The sequence below is a fragment of the Phyllostomus hastatus genome, unplaced genomic scaffold (genome assembly GCF_019186645.2).
Source record: "Phyllostomus hastatus isolate PE091 unplaced genomic scaffold, TTU_PhHast_1.1 phas_scaffold_345, whole genome shotgun sequence".
NCBI lineage: Eukaryota > Metazoa > Chordata > Mammalia > Chiroptera > Phyllostomidae > Phyllostomus > Phyllostomus hastatus.
Genome location: NW_025334024.1, coordinates 12,444,058 through 12,469,393, shown reverse-complemented (window position 1 = coordinate 12,469,393; position 25,336 = coordinate 12,444,058). Strand labels below are relative to the sequence as shown.

The 25,336-nt window shown below is 45.7% G+C and overlaps 1 protein-coding gene and 2 long non-coding RNA genes across 4 annotated transcripts in view; 2 read left to right on the top strand and 1 right to left on the bottom strand.

Annotated features, from left to right (window-relative positions):
• Nucleotides 1-12,618, top strand: part of PDPR (pyruvate dehydrogenase phosphatase regulatory subunit) — a 37,103-nt gene extending 24,485 nt beyond the window's left edge. For both annotated transcript variants that reach the window (XM_045818444.1, XM_045818445.1), the window contains 2 exons: nt 6,586-6,768; nt 7,847-12,618. In XM_045818444.1, the coding sequence (XP_045674400.1) occupies nt 6,586-6,768; nt 7,847-8,251 (588 nt within the window). In that variant the 3' untranslated portion in view covers nt 8,252-12,618. The remainder of the gene's footprint in view (nt 1-6,585; nt 6,769-7,846) is intronic.
• Nucleotides 12,619-12,867: 249 nt separating this feature from the next.
• LOC123806031 lies at nt 12,868-23,779 on the bottom strand. The gene is made up of 3 exons (XR_006783413.1): nt 23,615-23,779; nt 14,756-14,878; nt 12,868-13,614 (listed from the first exon to the last, which is right to left on the bottom strand). It is a non-coding gene; the product is annotated as an uncharacterized LOC123806031 (long non-coding RNA).
• LOC123806032 lies at nt 13,651-15,111 on the top strand. The gene is made up of 3 exons (XR_006783414.1): nt 13,651-13,824; nt 14,519-14,713; nt 14,818-15,111. It is a non-coding gene; the product is annotated as an uncharacterized LOC123806032 (long non-coding RNA).
• Nucleotides 23,780-25,336: the final 1,557 nt, after the last annotated feature.

Genomic DNA, 25,336 nt, shown 5'->3' with positions numbered 1-25,336 from the left:
AATTATTTACTTTTTGTTTTATATATTTATTTATTTTCAGACAGGGAAAAAGAGGAGGAGAAAAACACCAATGTGTGGCTGCCTCTTGTGCACCCCTACTGGGGACCTGGCCCACAACCCAGGCATGTGCTCTGACTGGGAATTGAACTGGCAACCCTTTGGTTTGCAGGCTGGCACTCAATCTACAGATACACACCAGCCAGGGCTAAGTTACTTACTTTTTTTTGAATAGGTAATACATTCACATGGTTTAAAAATAAAAATCCAAAATACTCCGTTGTACTTGACCAGTTCCCACCAACTACCACCAGCGATCTTAGTTTTTATGTCATGTTAGAGATTTCTGAGCATATAGAAGCAAGTTTAAGACATTTTAACCCCGTTTTTAGAATCACAAACAGAAACATACTGTTATTTCTTTTATTTCCTTAACAATTTATCTTAGAGATCTTTTCCTAGGAGTACCTAAAAAGAGCTTCCTCTTTTTTCTTTCCTTTATTTTTTAATAGTGGCATAGTATTCTATTACATAGTTGAATCAATTTATTTCACCAGTCTGGTACTATAGACATTTATGATGTTTCTAGTCCCTTGCTATTATAAAATTGTTCAGTGTACAAGAGTGTCTTTTTGCCCTGGCCAGTGTGGCTCACTTGGTTGGCGTGTTGTCCCGTGAACCAAAGGGTCGCAGGTTTGATTCCCAGTCGGGGCATATGCCTAGGTTATGGTTTCAGTCCCTGGTTGGGGTGAGTACGAGAGGCAACCAATTGATGCTTCTCTCTTACTTCAATGCTTCTTTCCCTCTCTTCCCCCTTTCCTTCCCTTCTCTCTAAAATCAATAAGCATGTCTTCAGGGGAGGAAAAAAACCATGTCTTGTTCCTCATTACATGTACTAACACGTGAAGATGCCAAACTTTAGACTGATAGGTACAAAATAGTTCATCAGTGCAGTTTTTTAAAAAAATGTTTACTTCTAGAGAGGGAGAGAGAAACATTGATGTGTGAGAGATCCATCAGTCGGTTGCCTCTCACACATCTCCAAATGGGGACCTTCCCTGCAACCAAGGCATGTGCCCTGACTGGGAACAGAACCAGCAAACTAGAACCAGCAGTCCACAGGCTAGGGCTTAATCCACTGAGCCACACCAGCCAGGGTGTCAGTGCAGTTTTTTTTTTATTATTTTTTTATTTTATGTATTTATTGGTAGAGGGGAAAGGAGGGAGAAAGAGGGAAAGAACATCAATGTTCAGTTGTCTCTCATGTGCCCCCAGTTGAGGACTTGGCCCAAACCCAGGCATGTGCCCTGACTGGGAATCGAACCCACGACCCTTTGGTTCGCAGGCTGGCATCATCTACAGAGCCTACACAAGTTCTGTCCACCATTCTCTGCTTGTTCTCTCCTGATCGTATCTGACCTGTCTTCTCTGCCTTTCACTTCCTGCTAGTCTTTGAACATGCTAGACTCCTTCCCTTTCCACTTGCTGTTCCCCTTCCCCTGGTGCATCCTTTTCTCCCTCAGACGGATACTCCCAAGCTCACAGCTGTACTGCTTCTGGAGGTATTCACGTTACCTTCTTGATGACGCTATTTAAACTTGCAACCCGACACCCAGTTCTCCCTATTCACCTTCCATGTTTTATTTTTCTCCATGGTGCTTACCATTGTCTAATAAGATATATTTTCTTTTGTTCTTCAGATTACACATTTAAATGTAAGTTCCCTGAGGGCAGAGATATTTATCTGTTTTAACTTTTATATCCCCAGGACATTAGAGAAGTAAGTACTGGGCATAGAGAAATGCTTAACACATGTATGAATGAATGTTCTGGCCCTATCCGTTGTCTGTTTCTGTATAGAATTATCGATCTTTTTATGAGTTTTTAGGCATTCTCTCAGTCCTTGCCATTGAGTTGTGCATTTTAAAAAAATGTTTTATTGATTATGCTATTACAGTTGTCCCATTTCTTTTCTCTCCTTTATTCCCCTCTGCCCTGCACCCCCTCCCACCAGCACTCCCCCACCCTTAGTTCATGTCTGTGGGGCGTACACAGAAGTTCTTCGGCTTCTCCGTTTCCCATACTATTCTTAACCTCCTCCTCTGACTTGTTTTGTACCTACCATTTATACTTCTTATTCCCTTTACCTTTTCCCCCATCCTCCCCTCTCCCTCTCCACACTGGTACCCTCCATGTGATCTCCATTTCTGTGACTCTGTTCCTGTTTAGTTGTTTGCTTAGTTTGTTTTTGTTAGGTTCAATTGTTGATAGTTGTGAGTTTTTAATTCCTATTTTTGATCATCTTTTCCTTAGATAAGTCCCTTTAACATTTCATATAATAAGGGCTTGGTGATGGTGAACTCCTTTAACTTGCCTTTATCTGGGAAGCACTTTCTCTGCTCTTCCATTCTAAATGATAGCTCTGCTGGATAGTGCAATCTTGGATGTGTAGGTCCTTGCCTTTTATGATTTCGGATACTTCTTTCCAGCCCCTTCTTGCCTGCAAGGTTTCTTTTGAGAAACAAGCTGATAGTCTTATGGGAACTCCTTTGTAGGTAACTTTTTTCTTCTCTTGCTGCTTTTAAGACTCCTTATCTTTATCGTTGGGTAATGTAATTGTGGTGTACCTTGGTGTGTGCTTCCTTGGGTCCAACTTCTTTGGGACTCTCTGAGCTTCCTGGACCGCCTGGAAGTCTATTTCCTTTGCCAGATTGGGGAAGTTCTTCATTATTTTTTCAAATAAGTTTTCCATTTCTTGCTCCTCTTTTTCTGCTTCTGGCACCCTTATGATTCGGATGGTGGAACATTTAAAGATGTCCTGGAGGTTCCTAAGCCTCTCGTTTTTTTTTGAATTCTTGTTTCTTCATTCTGTTCTGGTTGAATGTTTATTTTTTCCTTCTGGTCTAAACCATTGATTCAAGTCCCGGTTTCCTTCCCATCACTGTTGGTTCCCTGTACATTTTCCTTTATTTCACTTTTCAAAGCCTTCACTTCTTCCTCTATTTTGTGTTCATACTCAACTATTTCTGAGAGTATCCTGATTAACAGTGTTTTGACCTCTGTATCAGGTAGACTGGCTCTCTCTTCATCGCTTAGTTGTCTTTTTTGTGGAGCTTTGATCTGCTCTTTCATTTGGCCCATGTGTGTCTGTTAAGTAGTAAGGGGCGGGGCCTTAGGTATTTACCAGGGCTGGGTAACCCACATTGCTGTGTTGTGGTAAGGGGTCCAAGAGGGAACAGTGCTGTTTACATGGCTCTCGGCCCCCTTTCAATCACTCCCCCTGCTGCCCACAGGCAAATTTGGCCCTCCTGGTGCTGATTCCCTGGTGGGTGGGTCTCTCCAGTGAGTCTGGGAATTTCTCCTGCCACCCCAACCCCCACAGATTTTTACTGTCAGAGGTTCTGAGGCTTTATTTCCTGGCACTAGAACCCTGGGTTGTGCAGTCTGTCTCACTCCCCACTTGCTCCTCCCAGTTTACCCACATCCAAATGTGGGACCGTCCTGGTCTTCCAGCCTCCACCTTGCTGCACGTCCTCTCTCCATCTCTGCCCCTTCTACCAGTCTGGATGAATCTTCTTTTACTCCTTGGTTTTCGGACTTCTATACAGTTCGATTTTCTGGCATTTCTGTTTTTTTGTTTTTTGTTTTTAATTTATTGTCCTGTTTTGCGAGGAGGCAAAGTATATTTACCTATGCCTCCATCTTGGCCAGAAGTCTGAGTTGTAAATTTGTTTTGCCAATTTTCCATTTGTCTTTTGATTTGCTGTATTTGCCATTATATATATTTTAATATTTGTAAGTGCTTATCCTCCATCATAGCTTAGAACACTCTGGAAAAGAAAAACGATTCCTGTTTCCTTCTTTTCCTCTGTGAACTTTATAATCATTTAGTTAACACCCTGTGTTTTGGGTTGTGTTACATTTATAAATTACAGAGAATTGACATTTTTTTTTCTTTTTAAAGACTGTATTTTTAGAGAAAGGGGAAGGGAAGGAGAAAGAGAAACATCAATGTGTGGTTGCCTCTCGCATACCCCCTACTGGCGACCTGGTCTGCAAGCCAGGCATGTGTCCAGACTGGGAAAGGGTCGAACCCACGACCCTTTGCTTCACAGGCCCACTCAATCCACTGAGCTATACCAGCCAGGGTGAGAATTGACATTCTTATGTGTTGAATCTCACAATCAAAGTATGTTTTATTTTTTATTCACTTTTTTGGGGGGTAACCTTTGGAGGTATTTTGAAGTTTTCTTCATGTAGATGTTTTACGTTTCTTGTTTATTTGAATAATATTTGTTGTTGCTATTGCGAATGGGAAAGATGTCTTTGTTACATTACCTTCTAAGTAATTATGATATATGAAAGCTGTTTTTCCCCGTATATTGATTGTTTAACCTAAGTCTTCACTAAGTTGTTTATAGTTGTTTTTTAGTTGATTCTCTGGAATTTCCAGGGTTCAGTCTTACCATATAAAGATAGTTTTTCTTTAACAGCTTCTTTTCCTACACTTTCCCTCCCGGTCCCGTTGTGACAGGTAGCAGTGCTTGTGGGCGCCCTTGGCCTGTTCGTAACATCAGTCCTGTTACTCGCAGTGCTGGTTTTTTTTTAACAGTTCAGTTTTTACTGTATTTTCCCCCATTACCGTTATCCCCTCTGCAACCTCTTCCACCTCCTTCTACTCCCCGTTCCTGCTACCCTAGTGTTAGGTTTTAATCATTGAATGAAGCACAGACTTATCTGCCCATGAAATCGCATCTGCTTTTCTACACTCAGAAATATTATAAAAATATTAAGAGGGGATTATTCATGATTTAATTAGAGTTGATCCAGATGTAGCTGGTACGTTTTGCCTGTATGGACAGGGATTGATTCCGAAGGGCCATACTGCCTGGGTTCCCAAAGTCACTGATTGGCCAAACCCCATCTGGAGGAGTGGCTCTGTGGAAGGCCCCGGTTTCTGCCTTATGATTTTCCTGGACTGGTCCCACTCTTGTGGTTTTCCCAGCATTTAGTGAGGAAACGAGTCAACGATGGGGACCCACTTTTCCCTCTGCTCCACTTGTCTAGCAAGAACTAATCACCTGCTTAAATCTTTCTTCCTTTGCTGTCCTCTTAACTCAAGTATTCAGCTTGAGATGGTAAAGCACCAAGCCCAGCAGAGATAATGGCTCTTTATTCGCCTTTTCCTGCCAGTCTCCACTGGTCTCCTCCCCAGCTTTGCTAATTCAGATGGTGCCCCCTTTCCCACATTTAAAGTTGTCTTGACCACAGTGGTTTGTTCAGCTTGTTCAGCTGCAGTAGTGAAGTTTATAGAGCAGAGTACATTGCCAAGATAAAGTATAACAATACCAAAGCAGCTGATATTTTTGTCTTGCTCCCCTGTCCCGTTTCATTGAGATATAGTTGGCATACATCACTATAGAGGTTGACAAAGGTGTACAGTGTAACGGATTGACTTAGTAGATTGTGAAATGATTACTGCTGTTTAGTTAGAACCCATCATCTAATGTAGACACAATAAAGAAAAAGCAAAAAAGAAAACCCAATTATTTTTACTTGTGATGAGAACTCGTAGGACTTTTAACTCTCCTGTGTACCATACAGCAGTGGTGTTAACTACAGTCATGAGGGTGTACACTGCATTCCTACTACTTCTTCGCTTACAACCGGAAGCTTGCATCTTTTGACCACCGTCTTCCAATTCCCCCTCCCTCCACTCCCTGCCACTGGTAATCACAAGTCTGATCGCTTCTTCTATGGGTTTTTTTTTATTCCACATATAAGTGAGATCATATAGTGTTTGTCTTTCTCTGACTTAATTCTGTGTCTTGTTTTGTCTTCTATTTTACAGTTTTTAAAGTAAACAGCATAGTCTGTTATTGGGCTTTAGACGTAACAGAGTATATTTAGATAGGGATTGAAAATTTTGCTTTCAATTTGGAAAACTTACTTTCATTTAAGTTATGATACTTAATACGTTTCTGGAACCAAGAAAAGAGCAATGTGAGAGGCAGGATGTTGTGGGACGCGGGCGGGAGAGCTCTGCTCTCCTGGCTCCTTCCCCGGTGCCTCATCTGGGGTCTCTGTGAGCCGCTGTAATCTGTGAAAAACCAGATATCAGGTGCACACATCCAGAGTGATGCGTAACATGTTTCATAGCGTGACCAGTGCAAAAGGGGACTGGGGCAAGAAAACAAAGCCAGTGGCGGGTGAGCGGGCTATTTGTGAAGCAGTTGTGAGACTGATCATTTACTGGGCAGTGAGAATGCATCTATGAATGCATCTAAGCAATTATTACTTAATGATTTCTATATATAAATACATATATTTAATATCTGCTATGAGTTACTTCCCTAGACGTGAAGAGACATGGTTGCTGCTTTCATGGAGCTTAAGTCCGGGTCAAGGGTGACCCTGGCTCATACTTCTGGGTTGTAGCACTCTGGTTTGTGGATGAGACATCGTGAGAATTTTACAGAACCCGCCCCCTTGTCCAGGTTAACAGTGTCGGCCACCAGGCTCAGCAGACACGCGCCTTCCTGAAATCTGAAGGTCTGCTGCTCACTAACCTTTCTTCTCTCCCTGTAGTACGCCCTGCACGTCTACAATGAAGTGATGAGTGTTGGACAGAAGTATGGAATCCGGAATGCTGGGTATTATGCTCTCCGTAGTCTCCGAATCGAGAAGTTTTTTGCCTTCTGGGGTCAGGATTTGAATACCCTCACCACCCCTCTGGAATGTGGACGAGAGTCTCGGGTGAAATTAGACAAGGTACGGGGTCTGCGCTGTCCCTCACCTCCCCGGGCAGGACACCTGCGTTAGAGCAGGAAGAGGAGCTGATATGGAAGGAAAAGTGTTGAGGCATCGAGACCTCGGTGGCAGCGTCAGGTGAACGGGGACGACTAGGGTGTCCTTAGACTGAAAAGCGTATCTGTGGGGTGAACAGACACCACTCGTTTTCAGGACTTTGCTCTTTTAGACTGCCTGCCTTCTGGGGAAGTTTTTCTGAGTGGGTTATGGTGATACAGTAACATGCCATGATTATTTGTGTAAGTTAGTCCACCTTCCATTCCACTGCCTAATTTTTTATCGAAGTAATATATATGAACATGATTTTTAAAAAAATCATAATCCAAGAGGATGTGCAGTGAGTCTCTTTTCCACCTGAGCCCCACTCATCTCACTGCCCTCTTTCCCAGAAGCAGCAGTTTCTCATCCCTCCTTTCAGAGCTTCCGTGTGGCACCAACACAGGAGCACAGTTTCCCCTCCCCGCTCCGTGACCTGCGCCGTGGGTGCTGCGCGGTCGCTGTGTCTAGCACTGCATGCCCTGTCGGTGTTCTTTCCGAGAAATGATATGCCACTTTTTTTCTGTTATAAAAGTAATGAATGCTCATTTTGGAAAATGGGAAAATATAAAATTATATCATTCATAATATTCATATTTTATTGAGAGAATCACTACTGAGTTTATTTTATCCTGCTCTTGTTTTTGTACATATGCACATATAAACATACGCATGGAACTTTTTGTTTAGATTATACAGAAGTGCTGTGCAAATGTTTTTGAGTACTGATGTTTTTAAGTATTTTTGTTCTGTGTGGTCTTGTGATGGAAATCTGTGTGTATAAAATAGGAAAAAGAAACATGGGTACCTGTGATGTTACAAAAATGCTCTGAAGGCAATTTGTAAATGCAGTTTTTCATCTGGTGGGAAACACATTTCCCCAAAGCCCACCCAGGGGTGTGGGAAGAGTGTCGCACCCCACCGTAGCAACACGGGACGGCTCCCAGTGTGCTGTTGACGGGCAGAGTGTAGATGATGATTCCGGGTTGCCTTTCTTTCCTAGGGGATGGACTTCATTGGTCGAGACGCCCTGCTGCAGCAGAGGCAGAATGGGGTGTATAAACGCCTCACTATGTTCATCCTGGACGACCACGACACAGACCTGGACCTCTGGCCTTGGTGGGGGGAGCCCATTTACCGAAACGGGCAGTATGTTGGCAAGACCACCAGCAGTGCCTACAGCTACACACTGGAGCGCCACGTCTGCCTGGGCTTTGTGCACAACTTCTCTGAGGACACTGGGGAAGAGCAGGTGGTGACAGCAGATTTCATCAACCGGGGCGAGTATGAGATTGACATCGCGGGACACCGGTTCCAGGCCAAGGCCAAGCTCTACCCAGTCACCTCCCTCTTTACGCATAAGCGCCGCAAGGAGGATGTGGAGCTAAGTGACTTGCAGGGGAAGTAACATCAGGCAGTTTCACCACCTCCCCCTCTTCTCTTAGAACCTGTCCTGATCCTGTTCCTCTTCTTGATTTAACCTTTGCTGCCCATCTCTTACCTCCTTGATGTAATTTTAAATTTTTTGCTTTGCACCCTCTCTTGTCCTTTCATCTCCTCCTCCCCATCTCCTAACACTCACTCTGGGCTGTTTGTCCGTCCCCCCACCCCTCAGATTGCCATGGTGACAGGAAGCATGTCTGACAGGCAGCACAGGAGCAGACCCCATCTGTGGGAGGGAGTTGCGGTGACAGATTTCTAATGCTGGGAAGCTGCTGCGTGTGTGGCCTCGGAGCAAGAATCCAACACTGTGGGGCCAAGTGTTGAGGGAGTAAGTAGCCTGTTAGCTGGGGGTTTGGGGGTTTGTGACAGCCCAGATCCTCTGTGCTGTGGGTCGGCACCTTGATACCTCTAGCAAGATGACCATCTACCTCACTGATGAGAGGCATCGTGTGGGTGTTACTGGGCTGCAGCAGAGACAGCCTGGCACTGTCCCCAGCCCCCTACCCCCTAACCAAACTAGTTATCAGACTACAAGGCCAGGGCCACCTGCCTGCCAATTTTATCATCTCTATCATGAGGGGCTCTGTTTGTTTAGCTGAGTAAACAAGCCACAGTATTTGAAAGGGAAAAACAATGTTGCCTTTGCTTTTATTTAAGAAAGTCTTAACCTCAGAAAGCACCAACACCAAACCATGCTGTTTTCTGCTGTTAAAACAGTGCTGCTGCTCTCTTAGCTACTCCAGGTTCAGGCACCCCACCTTGACTGTCCTCATGGGTGTCCTGGACCATCCCTTCTGCAGTAGACCCACTAGCTCAGCAACTGTTTCTCTCCCCTAAAGGGAGGGCATGGTGGGGCATGTCATCCTGGTCAAGCACCGCATTTTTTGGACCATAAGACTCACCTAGCTTTTAGAGGAAAATAGGAAAAAAAATTTTGAAGCAAAAAATGTAAAATATTTAATAACACAAATAACATATTTACCAATGTAAATGTAAACACAACTCAGCAGCAGCATTAACAACCATTATTCCTCCCAAATTTGGGCAGGGGGTAGAGAAAGAGGAAATATCTTAGTTTGAACGGTAACAACCTTGCTGGCTCTTCTGCTTCCTCCAGCACAGAAGAGACAGGTCCAGAGAGTTCTGTGTGTGGAGGGTGCATGCCATGTGAGCCTAGCAGAATGCTTTCCATCTTTTCTTTCCCTGTCCAGCCATTTCTCTGTACCTTCCGACTAGAAAATGACCTGGAGCGACCCCCAGAGGGCCATGCACAGTTAAGTAGTGTGTCTTTTCCCAGTGGTGCGACTTTAGTGACATCGGACTGCGTTCTCTCTCCCAACACTTAATTTTCCCTTGCTCCTAAGCTGCCCTAATCTGATTTTTAGTATAAACTGCTGTTAGAGATGTAACTAATTAAACTGTAGCCTTTGTTTTCTTGGCATCCTAGAAGCATTAGCTCTGATAGGTCTCTAAGTTTTGTAGAGAAGCTTTCAGGTGCTGGCCAGCTCTGGGTTTTCTTTCACCCACCTGACCAGGCTGCCTTCTTCCAGACATTTCTTGCCATTTTCCCAGCCAGACAACATCTACTTGATTAGTGTCCAGCTTTTTAGGAGGTCTCAGATGATTCATTAAGGGAGCATGGGATAGAATCACTTGGATGGCCTTGCTATTTTGGTGCAAATGTGCACATAACTAGGTGAGAGATGCTGCTCCTACGCAAAGAAGAGGGAAGACGCTGCCCAGCTGGAGAGCAGGGACGGGGAGCTGAGCCAGAGCAGATGTGAGCAGCAGGCAGCAGCTGGCCCAAGACGGAAACAGGTGATACAGAGCTGAAGGTATCACATGCTCCGCGCCGTTCCAAAGTGATCTTTTCTAGAGTTATGCATGAACTTCATCTTGTCACAGACTGACAAGATGATGCTCTTCTAGGGCGTCACTTGTTTACTGAGTACCCCAAAGCACACATTTTTTGGCACTTTAAAATTCTTCCTTGAAGTCTTTGTTCAAACATAGGCATGTGAATCTGGTAGTTTTCTCTATTTGGTCCTAAATCTGAAGGGATGACTTTCCCACCTCTAGCACAATTGACAATCAAGACATCTAATTCACGTGTCATTTCCATCTCTGGGGCAGTGGTGCCATGTGTGTTTGTCTTGTGTGACAACTCACCTCTTTCTAGGGGTGTGAGCGGTTCCGGACTCTTCTGAGGGGCTGGGCTTTAGTTTTAGGTGGTTGGTACTTTTTTCTCAGAAATGATCCATTACCTCTTGTGCTCTCTTGGGGAGGGCTCTGCACACTTCTAGCTTGTCCGCACGCTCAATTGAAGAACATTTTTGAACCTAGAAACGCAAAGTGTGTTAGCCACAAACTGATGAAGCCCCAGGATTTCCAGTCTCCTGCGCACCTGTTTCCTCCCTTGACATAGCTTCTAAGCCCCTTGTCACGCCTGCCACACATACGTCCTGTTTCTTGGCACTGCCACGGTTCATTTGACATAAATTGAGGCTTGCATCAGGAAGATTTCCCATCTGTGATGTCACTGAAGTCAGAAAACCTCTGAGCAAAAAGGGACAGAAACTACCTGCTTGGGTGGCCCATCTGGTGTCCTTTAACTCGCGTAGTCAGGTACCTGCACTGCACGGGCAGGACACGCTCCAGGGGAGACCGGGGGCAACTTGTACTACAGTGCTAGTGCTTTTCTGGGGAGACCCTGCACCCCCAAATGTGAGCAATGCCATTCAGGCTAGGGACCCAAAGACCATTTAGCTCAGTGATTACCCCCTTCCAGCAGTAGAGCCCAATCACCAAGGGGTGACTCCCCGCACGGACTTCTGGCTCTGGACTTCTGGCTCTGGCATCGGACACCTGCTGGCGTCTGCCTGAGCCTTCACTGCCCTTTCAGAACCCAAGGCCAATAAAAGGGCGTCTTCTGTGACCTGTGGTCTCGGTTCTGAGCTAGAAGGCTGTTCCTGGTAGAACAGTTGCACTGGCTTGCTTTCAGGGGTAGCTACAAGGTTCATTTTCCTCTTTGTTTTTTCTTGGGTAATGGAGGTCCCAAGGATCCTCATTAGTATCTAAGGTAGAGGTTTGGTCGCAGTGCTTAATACTGAAGAATAACCTGTTTTCATTTTCTCCCCCGTACCACACCCCCCGTCCTTCCAGTCCCTCACAAACTTTGACCTAAGAGACATATCAACATGACACGGGAAATTTCTTGCGAGGGAAGGATTTTCGTTTCAAGCAGCATTTCTAGGCACATGGGTTCAGAAGCACAGTTGAGCTGAGAAATGGTAGGTGAAACAGTGAGACGTTGACGCATTGACGACGACGTCCAGTAGTAACTGGTGAGAAGCTGTGCGACTGCCGCTCAGCACCTCCCCACGCCTCCACTTTAAGGTGCTGAGTTGTAAGGCTCCTTCATTTTCAGTGTGGGGCTCCCATTTGCAGTCCCCCATCACTGACAAATGCACTATTTTTCAAGAGGACTGAGTATTTTTGTATGTTTGCCTTCTTTGTCCATTCAATACTGTTGTTCCTTGTATAATATGATTGACTTCTTTCAGCAGAGTGTCTGTTCCTTGGAAAACTGCACATTTCTCATGGCCATTATTCTCATGTTAGATGCAGTTACTTTTATCTTTTGCAAACATTCCACCTTCTTGTTTTCCTGTCTGTCAAGGACAGTAATTACAAGAGGTGGGAAGAATATTTTTAACATCTGTTTCAAAAATTCTAAGCCAGGAATTCCATTGCACACCAAGAACTGGGGCTTGGAGCACATCTTTTCTCCACGCCAGGTTCTCGTGCCTTACACTCGAGAATGTCAATGGTGGGCGGAGAGAGGAAGGCCCATAAAGGAACTCCATTTCAGTCTGAGGGTTCCCATCGTCCTGCTCAGCCTCTCCTTCCCCAGAACAGGTGGGTGTGGGGGTGTGAAAGCTGCCACAGCCCGTCTCAGTGAAGGGTGTTCTAAGCAGCACAGTTCACACTTTACTCTCTGGTCAACTCTTGGGATGTATCAGAGTGCCACTGTAGTTACTGTAAAGTGCTGTAATGCGTTCTTTGCATGTGTAAATGTGCACTTCTGTCCAGCCCTCTCTGTCCCTGTGCGGCGTTAGCTGGTGGTCCTGAAGACGTGCGAGGCACTTAGGTAAATGGGATCTTTTCTCAAGAGCCCTGGAGGCTGACGCATTAGGCACACGGGGTGACCGAGCACTCTTGCCTCCGTGAACACGGCATTGTGCGCTGTATTTGTCAGCAGATTTCAGCTAAGGTTTTCTTTTCATATCACTAGGTTTGTAAATGAATAAAGAGACATTTTACGTACTCTTACCTTGTCTGTGAAATACTCTTTTATCTGTTTGCCATTACAAAAGATAAACAATGCACATAAAACTGTTGATTGCTGTGTTACCAAGTAAACAGAATGTGGAAACCGAGGCGAAGCAGACACGGGCATCACACTACCCCCCGTGCAGTCAGTGGCGGCCTGGCTGGCGAGAGCGAGCCCCCATGCCTCCTCCTGAAGTCTCCGTCACCACCTTTAACATCCTGCCTTACGACTGACTTTATATCATGAACCTGGTTCTTGACTTGCTCCCGACGTACCTGTGAGCCAGTGTCTGTGGTGTGGGAAACAAGAGTGCGTGCGTTCTTGGCCACACCTATGGGGCGAGAGGCAGCCAGCGGTCGCCTATACTGAGCTACCACCCACAAACTAGCGCACCGGAGTTGTTACTCCATTGATCCAACCATTTTTTGAGGAACTACATCTGGGAATCCATGGGTGGATTAATATGTCTGTAAGAATTTCACCTTGTATTCTAAATCTACATCTTTAATTTCCAGTTTCACTACTGACCCACATCTGTTACAGTCGAGAGGGTGCACAGAAACACCCCTCCTGAGGTCTCCGTGGCCACCTCCAAAGGAGGAGTTCCAACCCTGACATTTTGAACAAGACATTTCAGGAGTATCAGGACAGCCCTTCCCTGGTAATTATCCTGAAAGGCGCTAAAATTACATGTATCTTCTTACTAGCATACCAGGTGAAATGCATTCATTACATGCCATTCTAACAAGTGATTCCAGAAAGGAAGAAGCCCACTCAGCTAGCGTGAGTGAGAAAGACTTACTTGCCAGCTCCGCCGCCGAACGAAAGGCCAGCGGAGTTCATTCCCGCCAGGACGAAGTAGCCCTGCACCAAAGGGGACTCGCCCATGATGCACCTCATGTCCGGTGTGAAGGTCTCGGGGCAGTTCACCAACTTCACGATCTCCAGGGTCTCCAACTCTGGCATCCTACGCAGGAGAGAACTCAGCAGGGGCTCTGAGCAATAAAAACAAAGCCAAAGGAGTCCTCAGCTTCAGGGGATTCAAAACTTCCAACTCCCTCTCCTGCCACAGAATCTCTTGGAAGAGGGCTTCTAGAAGAGCCAGCTGGGCCATTTCCCAGAAAGCAGAAACCTCACTGGGACCATGGAACACACCTACGAGGTGCTTGGCTTGAAGACTGAGAAGGAAGATACTCTCTGGAGAGGTAAGGTGCTGTGGAAGAGCAGATGACACCCGTGGGCACAGATAAGGATCTCGAGGGGCTCAGTGCTGAGGCTCCCACGTGGCACCGAGAGAGATGCCATGGCAGGGCGGGTTCCCGAAGCGGGAACAGCTGCAAAGTCAGACGCTCAGCCCGTCCGCACTCCGTCACCTGGGAGCAGCCGGGGGGGTGGGGGGGTGGGGACAGTGACACAGGTGACACCAGACCGAAGCTGGCTGGTGGGTGGGGTTTCCTTATGCTATGCTGTCCACTTGTAAAAGTTTGAAGTTTCCCATAGTAAAGTAGGTTTACAGTTGTCAGTGTGCAAAACAGAAGAGTTTATCCTTGCTGTGGCTGGTGTAGCTCAGTGGATTGAGTGCAGGCCTATAAACCAATGGGTTGCCAGTTTGATTCCCAGTCAGGGCACATGCCTAGGTTGCGGGCCAGGTCCCCAGTTGAGGGCACAGGAGAGGCAACCACACATTGATGTTTCCCTCCCTCTCTTTCTCCTTCCCTTCCCCTCTAAAAAGAATTTATCCTTGTATTATTTATTAATTATGGTATTTGTATTATAACTATAAACCTACTTTTGCCCACATATATATTCTTTACAATTCAAATGGGAGGCAAACTCATTTTAGACTCTTAAACTTTCTGAATTTGTGAATGCTCAAGTGCTTCCCGGCCCTCCTGGCAGGAGAGCGCCGTGCCCCCAGGGAGGAAGCAGAAGGTCACACTCTCTGCTGGAGGGACGGTACGGGCTTCTGACGGGGAGGACGAGAACCCCGAGTCTTCCAGCCCACACAGGAAACGGTGTGGGCCCCGACATCTGTCTGGTTTTGTCACCAGACAGTCTTAAGTCTCTACGCCAAAAAAGTCCCGGAGATAAAAGGTAAGAAAGAAAACCAGAGACCCCCTCTTGTTGCTAACCCACCTGACCAGCACAGTTGACAAAATACTGGCATTCGATCTGCCCTTTATCTGTCTCCACGCCAGTAACTTCACCTTTTTTTGACCATCACGTGAAGAACACTCGTCCGGTCGTAGATCTGAACCCCTGTTCCAAGGCAAAGAAAGAGTGGGGGCATCGAAATCGAACCTCTCATGTTCCAGAATCAAGGCATCTGCAGCCGATTCTCAACTCTCAGGGAACACTGCAAAGGCCGGGTCAGTGCTTTAATTTCAGAAAACAAACAACTCCAGGAGCCACATCCTGAGACTGTAAATGAGACTTTCCCAAGGTTAAAAACAGCAGGCAAATTCAGTAACCGACCTGAGTGCACAATTACATTCCAGGAATGGTATGAGGGGCGGGGGGGCGGGGGGGGTGTTCAAACAGGCATCTTAAACCCCAAAACACCCGCATTCTGAATCCATGGCACTGCTCTTCTCCTGACCTTTGACCCCATCTCCTTGCTTCCTTTTTTCTGAGCCGATAGCTGTCTCACTTCATTCCTCCACTCCCCACCTACAAAACCACCGGGCGTCTACAACCACCTCTTCCTTCTTTCCTAGGGTTGATACTGTCTTGAGCCCAGCACCGTCGCCTGTCCTCTTGCATGTACCTTCAGTGTTTCCTTCTCAGCATGTAATATGCTCAGGTCCTTCTCAACTGATTAAGAAATGAACAAAGCTCCACAACTGCCTTCAATTAGTGATTTTTAATTTTAAAAAATCTAAACTATAAAACTAGTCTTTGCAAAAACTCAAATACAGGAGAAAATTAAGTTTTCACGCCACACAAAAATGATGGTATTGGATACTAGTGTTAATGATATTTTCCCAGAGACATAAGAGTAGACACTAAATTTGTTTCAGGGCCCAGGCTGGAGAGGCAGAGGTCAGAAGTGCCAGCAGGTACCATTTGTTCCTTTTTTGTGCTCTCCTCCCACCCAGCCGGCTGGGCTCATGGCTCAGTGCAGGCAGGGGTCAAATCTGAGCTCTCCATTAACATTGCTAACACCACTCCCAGCCCTGGTGGGTCCCTGAGACTCACTCAACTTGAACACCCCGCATGGGCTGCTTCCAGCAGCTTTTCCACAAAAGTGGACAGCTTTGGCTCACACTGTGGACTTCTCTAAAAATCTCTCCAAGATCCACAAACCCCAAACGAGCAGCAGTTGGCAGCTGGCCTCAGTGTGCCATGTACTTCTTGCTGAGCAGCCCCAAGCCAGGCACAAGTGGGGACCGGTCACAACTTGCATCAGGTGGCCCCAAACATGGCATAAGCTGCGGCCAGTGCTGGCCTGGTCCTAGCTTCAACAAAGCAGCACAAACCTGGCACAAGTGATGGCTGGCCTCAGCTCACATTGCAGTGGCCACCAAAGGGTCTCATGCTCAGCACTCCTGGCGGCTGGCCTTGGTTCACATCATAGCCTCTCCCAGGCACCTCTAAGCCCAGCACAAGCAGTGACCAACCACAGATCACTTTGTAGCTCCCACCAGGTGGCCCCATGCTAGGCACAAACAGTGGGTGACCTTGACCTGCACCAGAGCTCCTCCCAAGGGGCTCAAGAACCAACATACCCAGTGGTCAACTTCACAGCAGAGCACCACCTAACCAGCTCCACAAATGAGACACTCCCACAGCAGACTCGGTTGGTACCAGAGACCTGCTGAAGTGATTCGCACAGTGCCCACACAACAGCTTGTCCACTGTAGTCACAACCATCCCTCACAGCCAGTCGGCCTGAGGCTCAATCTCCCCAGTGACGTGCCAACAGCAATCAGCACAACTACAACAGGAGTACACGGCCCACATGAGGGACACCACTAGAGCACCTGGCTAAGGTGACAGGGGAGACTGCAGTACTGGGCCTCACAGGACACTTACTATTCTTCCAAGACCTGGAGCCATAACAGACACCTACTATACAGAAATGAAGAGAGCCAGAATGAGGAGTCAAAGAAACACACACCCCAAATGAAAGAACAGGACAAAACTAGGAAAAAGAACTAAATGAAATGCACATAAGCAATCTACTAGGTACAGAGCTTAAAACACTGGTTACAAGGATGCTCAATGAATTTAGGGGAAAAAAAGATGAACTCAGAACTTGAACAGAGATAGAAAACAAAAATAACCAGTCAGCTCTGGCTGGTGTGGCTCAGTGGACAGAGTGCCAGCATGCAAACCAAAGGGTCACTGGTTCGATTCCCAGTCAGGGAACATGCCTGGGTTGCAGGCCAGGTCCCAGGTAGGGGCAGCCACACATTGATGTTTCTCTCCCTCTCTTTCCCTCTCCCCCTCCGTCTAAAAATAAAAAAAAAATAAAATCTCAAAAAAAAAAAGTGAGCAAAACCCAAAAACATTTTTAAAAATAACCAGTCAGATATGAGGAATATAATAAATGAAATCAAATATACATTTGAGGGAATCAATAGCAGATTAGATAACACAGAGGAACAAAGTTAGCTGTCTGGAAGACAGGCAGAAAGCACACAAAACAGCAAAAAGAAAACAATTTAAATGAGCATAGTTTAAATGAGACAACATTCAGTGGGACCAACATTCATATCACAGGGGTACCAGAAAAGAGAGAGCAAGGAATTGAAAACCTATTTCCAGAAATAACTGAATTAACCTAACCTGGTAAAGGAAACAGACACACAAGTCCAGGAAGCACAGACAGTCCCAAACAAAGAGGCCCACACCAAGACACATCATAATTAAAACACCAAAGATTAAAGACAAAGAGAGCACTTTAAAGGTAGCAAGAGAAAAACAGTTAGTTATATACCAGGGAGCTCTCATAAGACAGTCACCTGATTTCTCAACAGAAACTTTGCAGGCTGGGAAGGGCTGGCACAAAATATTCAAAGTGATGAAAAGCAAAGACCTAAACTTAGATTACTCGACCCAGCAAGGCTATATTAGAGTAGAAGGAGAAAAAGATTCTTAGACAAGATAAAGCTAAAGGAGCCCATCATTACTTTACCAGTAATACAAAAAATGTTAAAGGCACTTCTTTAAGTAGAAAAGATAAAAATGAGTAAGAAAATACAGGAATGAAAAAACTCCTCACTGACAAAGGCCGCCATGTAATAAAAGCAGTCCATCAACCATGAAAGTAATATCAAGGTTAAAAGGCAAAAAGCAGAAGGCTCATGTGTAATTACAACAATAAATCAAGTGACTTAGACAAGCACACAAGTAGTAAAAAGTAACGACAAAAACGATGAGTAAAAATTGTAGTGATTTTAGAATCTTTGGACTTAAGTAACCATCAACTTAAAATAGACTGCTATAAACACAGCTTGCCATATAGGAAGTACAAGGTAACCACAAAGCAAAAACCCCACAAGATGTATATAATAAAGAGAAACGAATACAAACACAACACTATAGAAAGTCATCTTGTAAGAATAAGAAATAGAAAATTACAAAACAATAAGAAAACAGTTAAAAATATGGCAATAACTACATCGTTACCCATAATTACTTTTGGCCCTGGCCCAGCAATTTAGTTGGTTAGAGCATTGTCCCAGCACACCTAGGCTGTGGGTTTGATCTTCAATCAGGGCACATGCAAGAAATAACCAACATGCCCTGACTGGTGTGGCTCAGTAGACTGGGCATCATCCTGCAAACAAAAAGGTCGCAGGTTCAATGACTGGTCAGGGCACATGTCTGGGCTGCGGGCCATGTCCCCAGTTGGGGGCATACAAGAGGCCACTGATCAATGTTTTGCACTCCTTCCCTTCTCCTCTAAGTAAATATTTTTTTTTAAAAAAGAAACCAACAAATGCATAAATAAGTGGAACAAATTGATGTTTCTATCTCTCCCCAAAAATCAATATTACAAATTACATATCAATGGAGAAGACTTCCAGTCAAAATGGAGCCATAGGTAAACATGGCTCACCTCCTCACACAACCACATTAAAATTGCAACTAAACTATAAAGCAGTCATCACTGAGACCCATCAGCAATCAAGCTCAATAGAAGTCTGACAAGTACAGAATTAAAGAAACCCACCCATCCAGACTGGCAGGAGAGGCAGAGACGTGGAATGGGATGGTCCCATATCCAGATGTGATGGATAAAAATTTGGGAGGGATACCTTATGAACAAGGAGTCCCAGCCCCACACCAGGCCCCCCAGCCCAGGGTTCCAGTACCAGGAAGATAAGTCTGCACAACTTATGGCTGCAAAAGAACAGTGGGGATTGAGTCAGCAGAAGAAACTTCTAGAGTCCCAAGCAGTTCCTCTTGAGGAACCCACACACGAACTTACTCAGACTCACTCAGACTCACTCAGACTCACTCCCTCTGAGCTCCAGCACTGGGGTAGCAGCTTGAAAAGCACCAGAGGCGTACAGGGAGGAGCTGAAGTGTCTGGCAAGAGCTGGGGGACAGCTTTCTCCCAGAGAGAAAGATGGGAGAGGCCACTGTCCCTTTTCTGAACCGTCCCCACACAGAGACACAGAGCTGGCAGGTTGGTACCATATGGGAGACTCCATCGACCTGGCTAACACTGTTTGCCCCACCCTGGAGACCCCTACAGGCTCTGCCCCACCCAACTTATAGGCCCATCCAAGCTGTTAACAGTGGCTTTTCCATATGAATGGCTGGTCTTGGCTCATGCTTCACAACTCCCTAAAGCCTATCAAATAAGTAACAGCCAGCCTCAGTGACCCACCAGCCCTAGTACCTCCTGCTAAGTGGCCTCAGGCCAGACACTAGCAGCAGCTAGCTTTGGATATCAGTTTGGCTTTGCCTGGGAATCTCCAAGCCCAGCACAAGTAGCAGCCATCTGCAGATTGCTTTCTAGTTCATGCAGGGTAGTCCTGGACAGAACACAGGTGGAGGCTGACCTTGGCCCGCACCACCTGGGAAACCCCAGTGGCTGTGAACCCAGTGGACAGCAACAACCATGCTGGAGCACCACCACCCTGCCCCTGCACAGATGATCCTCCACGGAGGGCAGAGGGTAGTGGTCAGTGGTCATAGCCAGTCCTTGCAGCTGACTGGCAATGGGGGTAAACTCCTCCCATTTGACATGCTAATAGCAATCAAGGCTCAACTATAAGAGGAGGTGTACTCAGCCCACATGAAGGGCATACCTCAAGTGCACAGCTTGGGTGATAGGGGAGGTTGTGCCACTGGACCCTACAGGACACCTACTACATTGGCTATACTACCAAGACAGGGAGTCATAGCAGCTCTACTTAATACATAGAAACAAACACAGGGAGGCTGCCAAAATAAGGAGACAAAGAAACATGACCCAAATGAAAGGACAGATCAAAATTCCAGAAAAAAAGCTAAATGAAATGGAGATAAGCAATCTATCAGAAGCAGAGTTCAAAACACTAGTTATAAGGATGCTCAAGGAACTTAGTGAGGACCTCAACAGCATAAAAAGATCCAGTCAGAAACAAAGAATACTCTAACTGAAATAAAGACAATTTTCAGGGAAACTACAGTAGAGTGATGAAGCCAGAATCAAATCAATGATCTGAAATATAAGGAAGCAAAAACCAAGCAATCAACAATAACAAAAAGGAATTTAAAAAAGAGTAAGAATAGAGTAAGCAGCCTTTGGGACAACAAGTGTTCCAACACTGGTATCATAGGGGTACCAGAAAGATAAGAGAAAAAACAAGAAATTGGAAATCTATTTGAAAAAATAACGAAAGAAAACCTCCCTAATTTGGTGAAGGAAATAGACATGCAAGTCAGGAAGCACAGAGAGTCCCAAACAAGATGGATGCAAACAGGCCCACTCCCAGGCACATCATAATTAAAATGCCAAAATTTAAAAATAAAGAATCTTAAAAGCAGCAAGTGAAAGAAAACCTGTTAGTTACCTGCAGGGTAGTTTCCGTAACACTGTCAGCTGATTTCTCCAAAGAAACTTTGCAGTCTAGAGGGATTTGCAAGAAATATTCAAAGTCATGAAAACCAGGGACCTATAGCTAAGATTGCTCAACCCAGGAAAGATATCATTTAGAATCGAAGGGCAGATAAAGAGCTTCCCAGACAAAGAGAAACTACAGGAGTTCATCATCACCAAACCATTATCATATGAAATGTTAAAAGGGACTTATTTAAGAAAAGGATCAAAACTCTGAACAATATAATTGCAATAAATACACATCTATCAACAATTGAATGTAAAAAACAAACTGAGCAAACAAGAACGGAGACAGAAGCATGGATACGGAGAGCATTTTGATGGTTGCCAGATGGGAGGGGGACATGGGGGGATGACTGATGAGGAGAGGGCATTAAGAAGTGCAAATAGGTAGTTACAGAACAGCCTTGGGGATGTACAGTACAGCATAGGAAATGGAGTAGCTAAAGAACTTACACACATGACCCATGGACATGAATAAGAGTGGGGGATTGCCTGAAGGAGTGGGGGGTGCTGGGTGGAGAGGGGCAAAGGCGAAAAAATCAGGACAATTCTAATAGCATAATCAATAAAATATCATTTTAAAAAATGACAACAGCCAATACACAGACAAAAAATGTCTTTGGACTACATGCTCCACTCAAAAGACACAGGGTGCCAGAACAGATTAAAAACCATAAACCAAAAACATGACCCATACATACTAGAGACCCACTTACATCTCCAATATTAAAATGGCTGCACAAAATTCACCAATTTTGATAAGTTTTTCTTTAAATGCATGCTGATATGACAGCTGTCACAATACAATCTAACAGAATTGTTTCCAATGAAGTTAAAGACAACTAAGCGCTACTAGAGCCATCTTACGGGGAAAAAACACACTTTTTGGCCAATCCAATACTGTATGATTCAGCAATTCCACTTCTGGGTATTTACACAAAGAAATCCAAAATACTTACATGAAAAGATACATGCACTCCCATATTCACTGCAGCAATCTTTATAAGAGCCAAGAGACAGACAAATTAAAAAGCTGTGGTACATGCATACAGCGGAACGAAATCCATAAAAAGGAACAAAATCTTTTCATTGTGACATGTACAGACCTAGAGGTGTTATGCTAGTAAGTAAAATAAGTCAGACAGAAAAACAAATACCATATGATTGTATTTATATGTGGAGTCTAAAAAAACACACACAAAATAAACTCGTAGGTACAGAGAAAAAAACTGATGGGAAAGGGACTAAGAAGCACAAATTGCCAGTGACAAGAACAGTCACGGCATGTCAAGTACAACACAGGGAACACAGTCGGTAACACTGTAATAATCATGTGTGATATCACAGAGGTACTAGACTTCTGGGGTGATCACTCCCTAAGTTATAGATCTGATCACTATGTTGTACACCTGAAATACACTGTATATAAAAAAATGCTTTAATTTTATTTTCAAAAAGTACCAGACAGAAAGCAAAGGAGGGTGATATTATATTTGCTGGTGGGGAAAAAAATGTCGGTAAGTGGTGAAGCTTTTTAAAAAAAAATTAAAGTGGATGCAAACTGTGAAAGGAAGGAAGGGGCTACAGTCTATTTTTGTAGGTTTGGCAGCAAAACCAAGGCAGAACTTGATAGCAGAAAAGGTAAAGCCTTTAGAGAAGAAACTTAAGGAAAAAAATATAATCTTGTTTAAAATAAATTATATATTTTTTTAATTTGTATTGTTAACACTATTACAGAAGTCCCCATTTTCCCCACTTAGCCCCCCTCCTCCCAGCACTCACTCCGTCTTCCCTGTGGCAAAATAAATTATATTTTTTAAAAATAAAGTGACCATAATATTCTTTCCTAAGAAGAATTTCTGCTAAACCTCAATACTGGGGCTGGCTGTGCTCAGATCGGCTCACACCAACAAGAGCAAGAGGACAGACAGCTCTAACCCCCTCTGAGCTGTTCCTCTAATAACACAACGCTGTGTACACCTGCGCCGCCAGCCCCAGGGAAGACTGGGAGACTACGGGCGGATTAAGGGAACATTTCCCACACCTGCCTCAGCATAAGCACCACCTGGGACACCTCTTGAAAAAACAACTCTCTCAGGCTCCCTTCTTTGTAGATTCTGATCCTGCTGGTCCATGGTGCTTATTTGTCAACAAGTGGGCCAGGTGACCAGACAAGTTTAAGAAATTATTATACATCCCTAGCACCTGGATGTCCCCTCCATCAACCTCGGCCACCATCACCCCGCCCACCCCGCCCGCATCTCTGTTTGTCAATAAGTCCCTAGCACCGGAAAAGGGTGCCTCTGGGCCCGCCTCACCCCACCTCCCAGCCCCACCCCGCGTCCTCCTCCAGTGTGTCAAGCTTACACGCTTGGGCAAAATGCACTTCGAGATTCCTGAATCAAATCTGAGTGTCATTCACATCGGACCCAAGGGGACAAACACTAAGACACCGCCCTAGCCTAGGTTTTCCCAGGCAATTCACCGCCGGACTCCGCATCAGCCCCACCAGGTGCACCGCACGTTTCAACGCGGGAAACCGATTCCACCTGCAGAGGAGGGAGACGGGGCTGGACAAGCCTCATCGCGCTGCGGGGGTGAGCGAGCCCCAGGCGGGGAGCCAGAAGCCAGGTCACCCCGAACGCCTGAAGAGCCGGTGCGCGGCGGCCGGGCACGGGTCCCCGAGCTCGGGACAACCCTCCCGCCCGGCGGGGGCACGGCCGCCGCGAGGCCGAGGGAGGTCAGGCGGACCCACTCTCGGCCCGGGCCGGCGGAGTCCCGGGGCCAGGACGCGCCTTCTCGAGACAACCAGGCAGAACCCACAGGAAACGAGGGACGGCTGGGACCACCCCTGAGCCTGACCCAAGGGGAAAGATGGGACACTGGGGGTCCCGGGGCGCTACGGCCGGCCCGCGCGGCGGTCTCCTTACCTCATGGGCGCCCACGGGCTCCGCGCTCCGCCACGGCCAGAGAAAGACTGGCAGCAGCAACTACAGTCACCAGGGGTCCGGAAAGGGGGAGGGGACAGGGACTGGGAAGGGACGGGTTGGAGGTAACAGAGTTCCGGAGAAGCGAGGGCGCGACCATCCGCGCTTAGTGGCTCCCGCAGGTCTGCGCGTAATCTCACTCGCGCATGCGTGCTTTGGCGTCACTGCTGCAGCCCCGCCCCTGCACGTGGGGCTTGTTGGGGTCTACTCAGCGAAAATGAAGGTTGTTTGGAGACATCAACCCTAGAGGCCTCTTTGGAACTTGAGCCTCGTAACCTGTTAATTTCTGAAAGTGCAACAAAGATGTTTGAGGTGCGCAGCAGCCCCGCTGGAGTGTGGGGTGCGCGGGCGTTCTCTTTATTGCCTTCTCTCGAGGGCTGGATCTGAGTTCCGGGCGGTATAAAGAACCAATCAGATGATCTTTTAAGAAGTCACCCGCTCACTATCAAATCATCCTGTTTCCTTCCTTTATAGAACTCATCACTATGTAAAGTATTTAAGTGTTTATTTTCTGCTTTTCCCAGTGGATGCAAACGCTGCCCTTCTCACGACAGAACCTTAATCTAATGCACGGCAGTATTCTCAACACTTGGAACAGTGTTTGCCGCATTGCCCCATAAATACTTATTTGAATGAATAGCATCACACATAGCTGCCCCTGAGAACACTCAAGTTCTCATTGTTTTGGATTCAAGTACATCTCACCACAAAAGCCAATCTTGTATCCACAGCCTCTTGTGGCCACTCTGTTGGGTGATGGCATTTAGCAGCGCACAAGAAACACGGCTTCTGCCTTTACGAAGTGGCAATGAAGTTCTTGCGACCCCTGTACACCATGCCAGCCCACAACATGCATACTTTACACACCACACAAAAGCCAATTAACTCCCACAAGACAGTCCACATGAGGTCTGGTTGCTTGAGAACAGAAACTCTGCCTCTTGACGTTCTGCTTCATGAAAAGTTTAAAGCGTTCTGGGCTTCTGTTTTAAATACTTTAATATTTTAGCTAAAGACTTAAAGTTTGGGGTCACCTACCTGCTCCCCCAAAAGAGGCAATAAACTTACAAATCTGAGGTATATTCTTGGGAAAGCCTTTCCCGATGCCCAAAAGTGTCTGTGGTGAAAAATTTCACAAGTTTTCTTGATGAGGCAGGTAGCTGGCCCACGCCATTTCAGCACATGGAAATTTGGAAGAAACCGAGTTGTCTGTAGGAAATGGTGGATGAAATGAAGTGACATTTAATGTGTTGATTTCATCTGTTTACCTGCAGTAAGTTTTGAACAAGCTGCATAGATTTCTGTCTGTTTCCTCACCATTTCTGGTCTCTGCTTTAAAACGCTAAGTCCTAGAGCTTCTTTCATGGTCAGTGATGACCTATACCTTGTAGGCTCTCGTAACCACCCATGCACTATTTTTCCAGAGGATTGAGTGTTTTTGACTTCTCTTTTCCTATAAAATGTTAGAGTTATACCTTGTGTGATTCTTGACTTCTTAGAGCAGAATTGCACATTTCTATGGGCCATTTTTCTCACGATATTTCAATGCAGCTGTTTCTATCCTTCACAAACCTTCTTTCTGCCTTCTCTTTTTTCTGTTTTTCAAGGACAGTAATTACAAGAGGTGGGAAGAATATTTTTAACATCTGTTTCAAAAGATCTAAG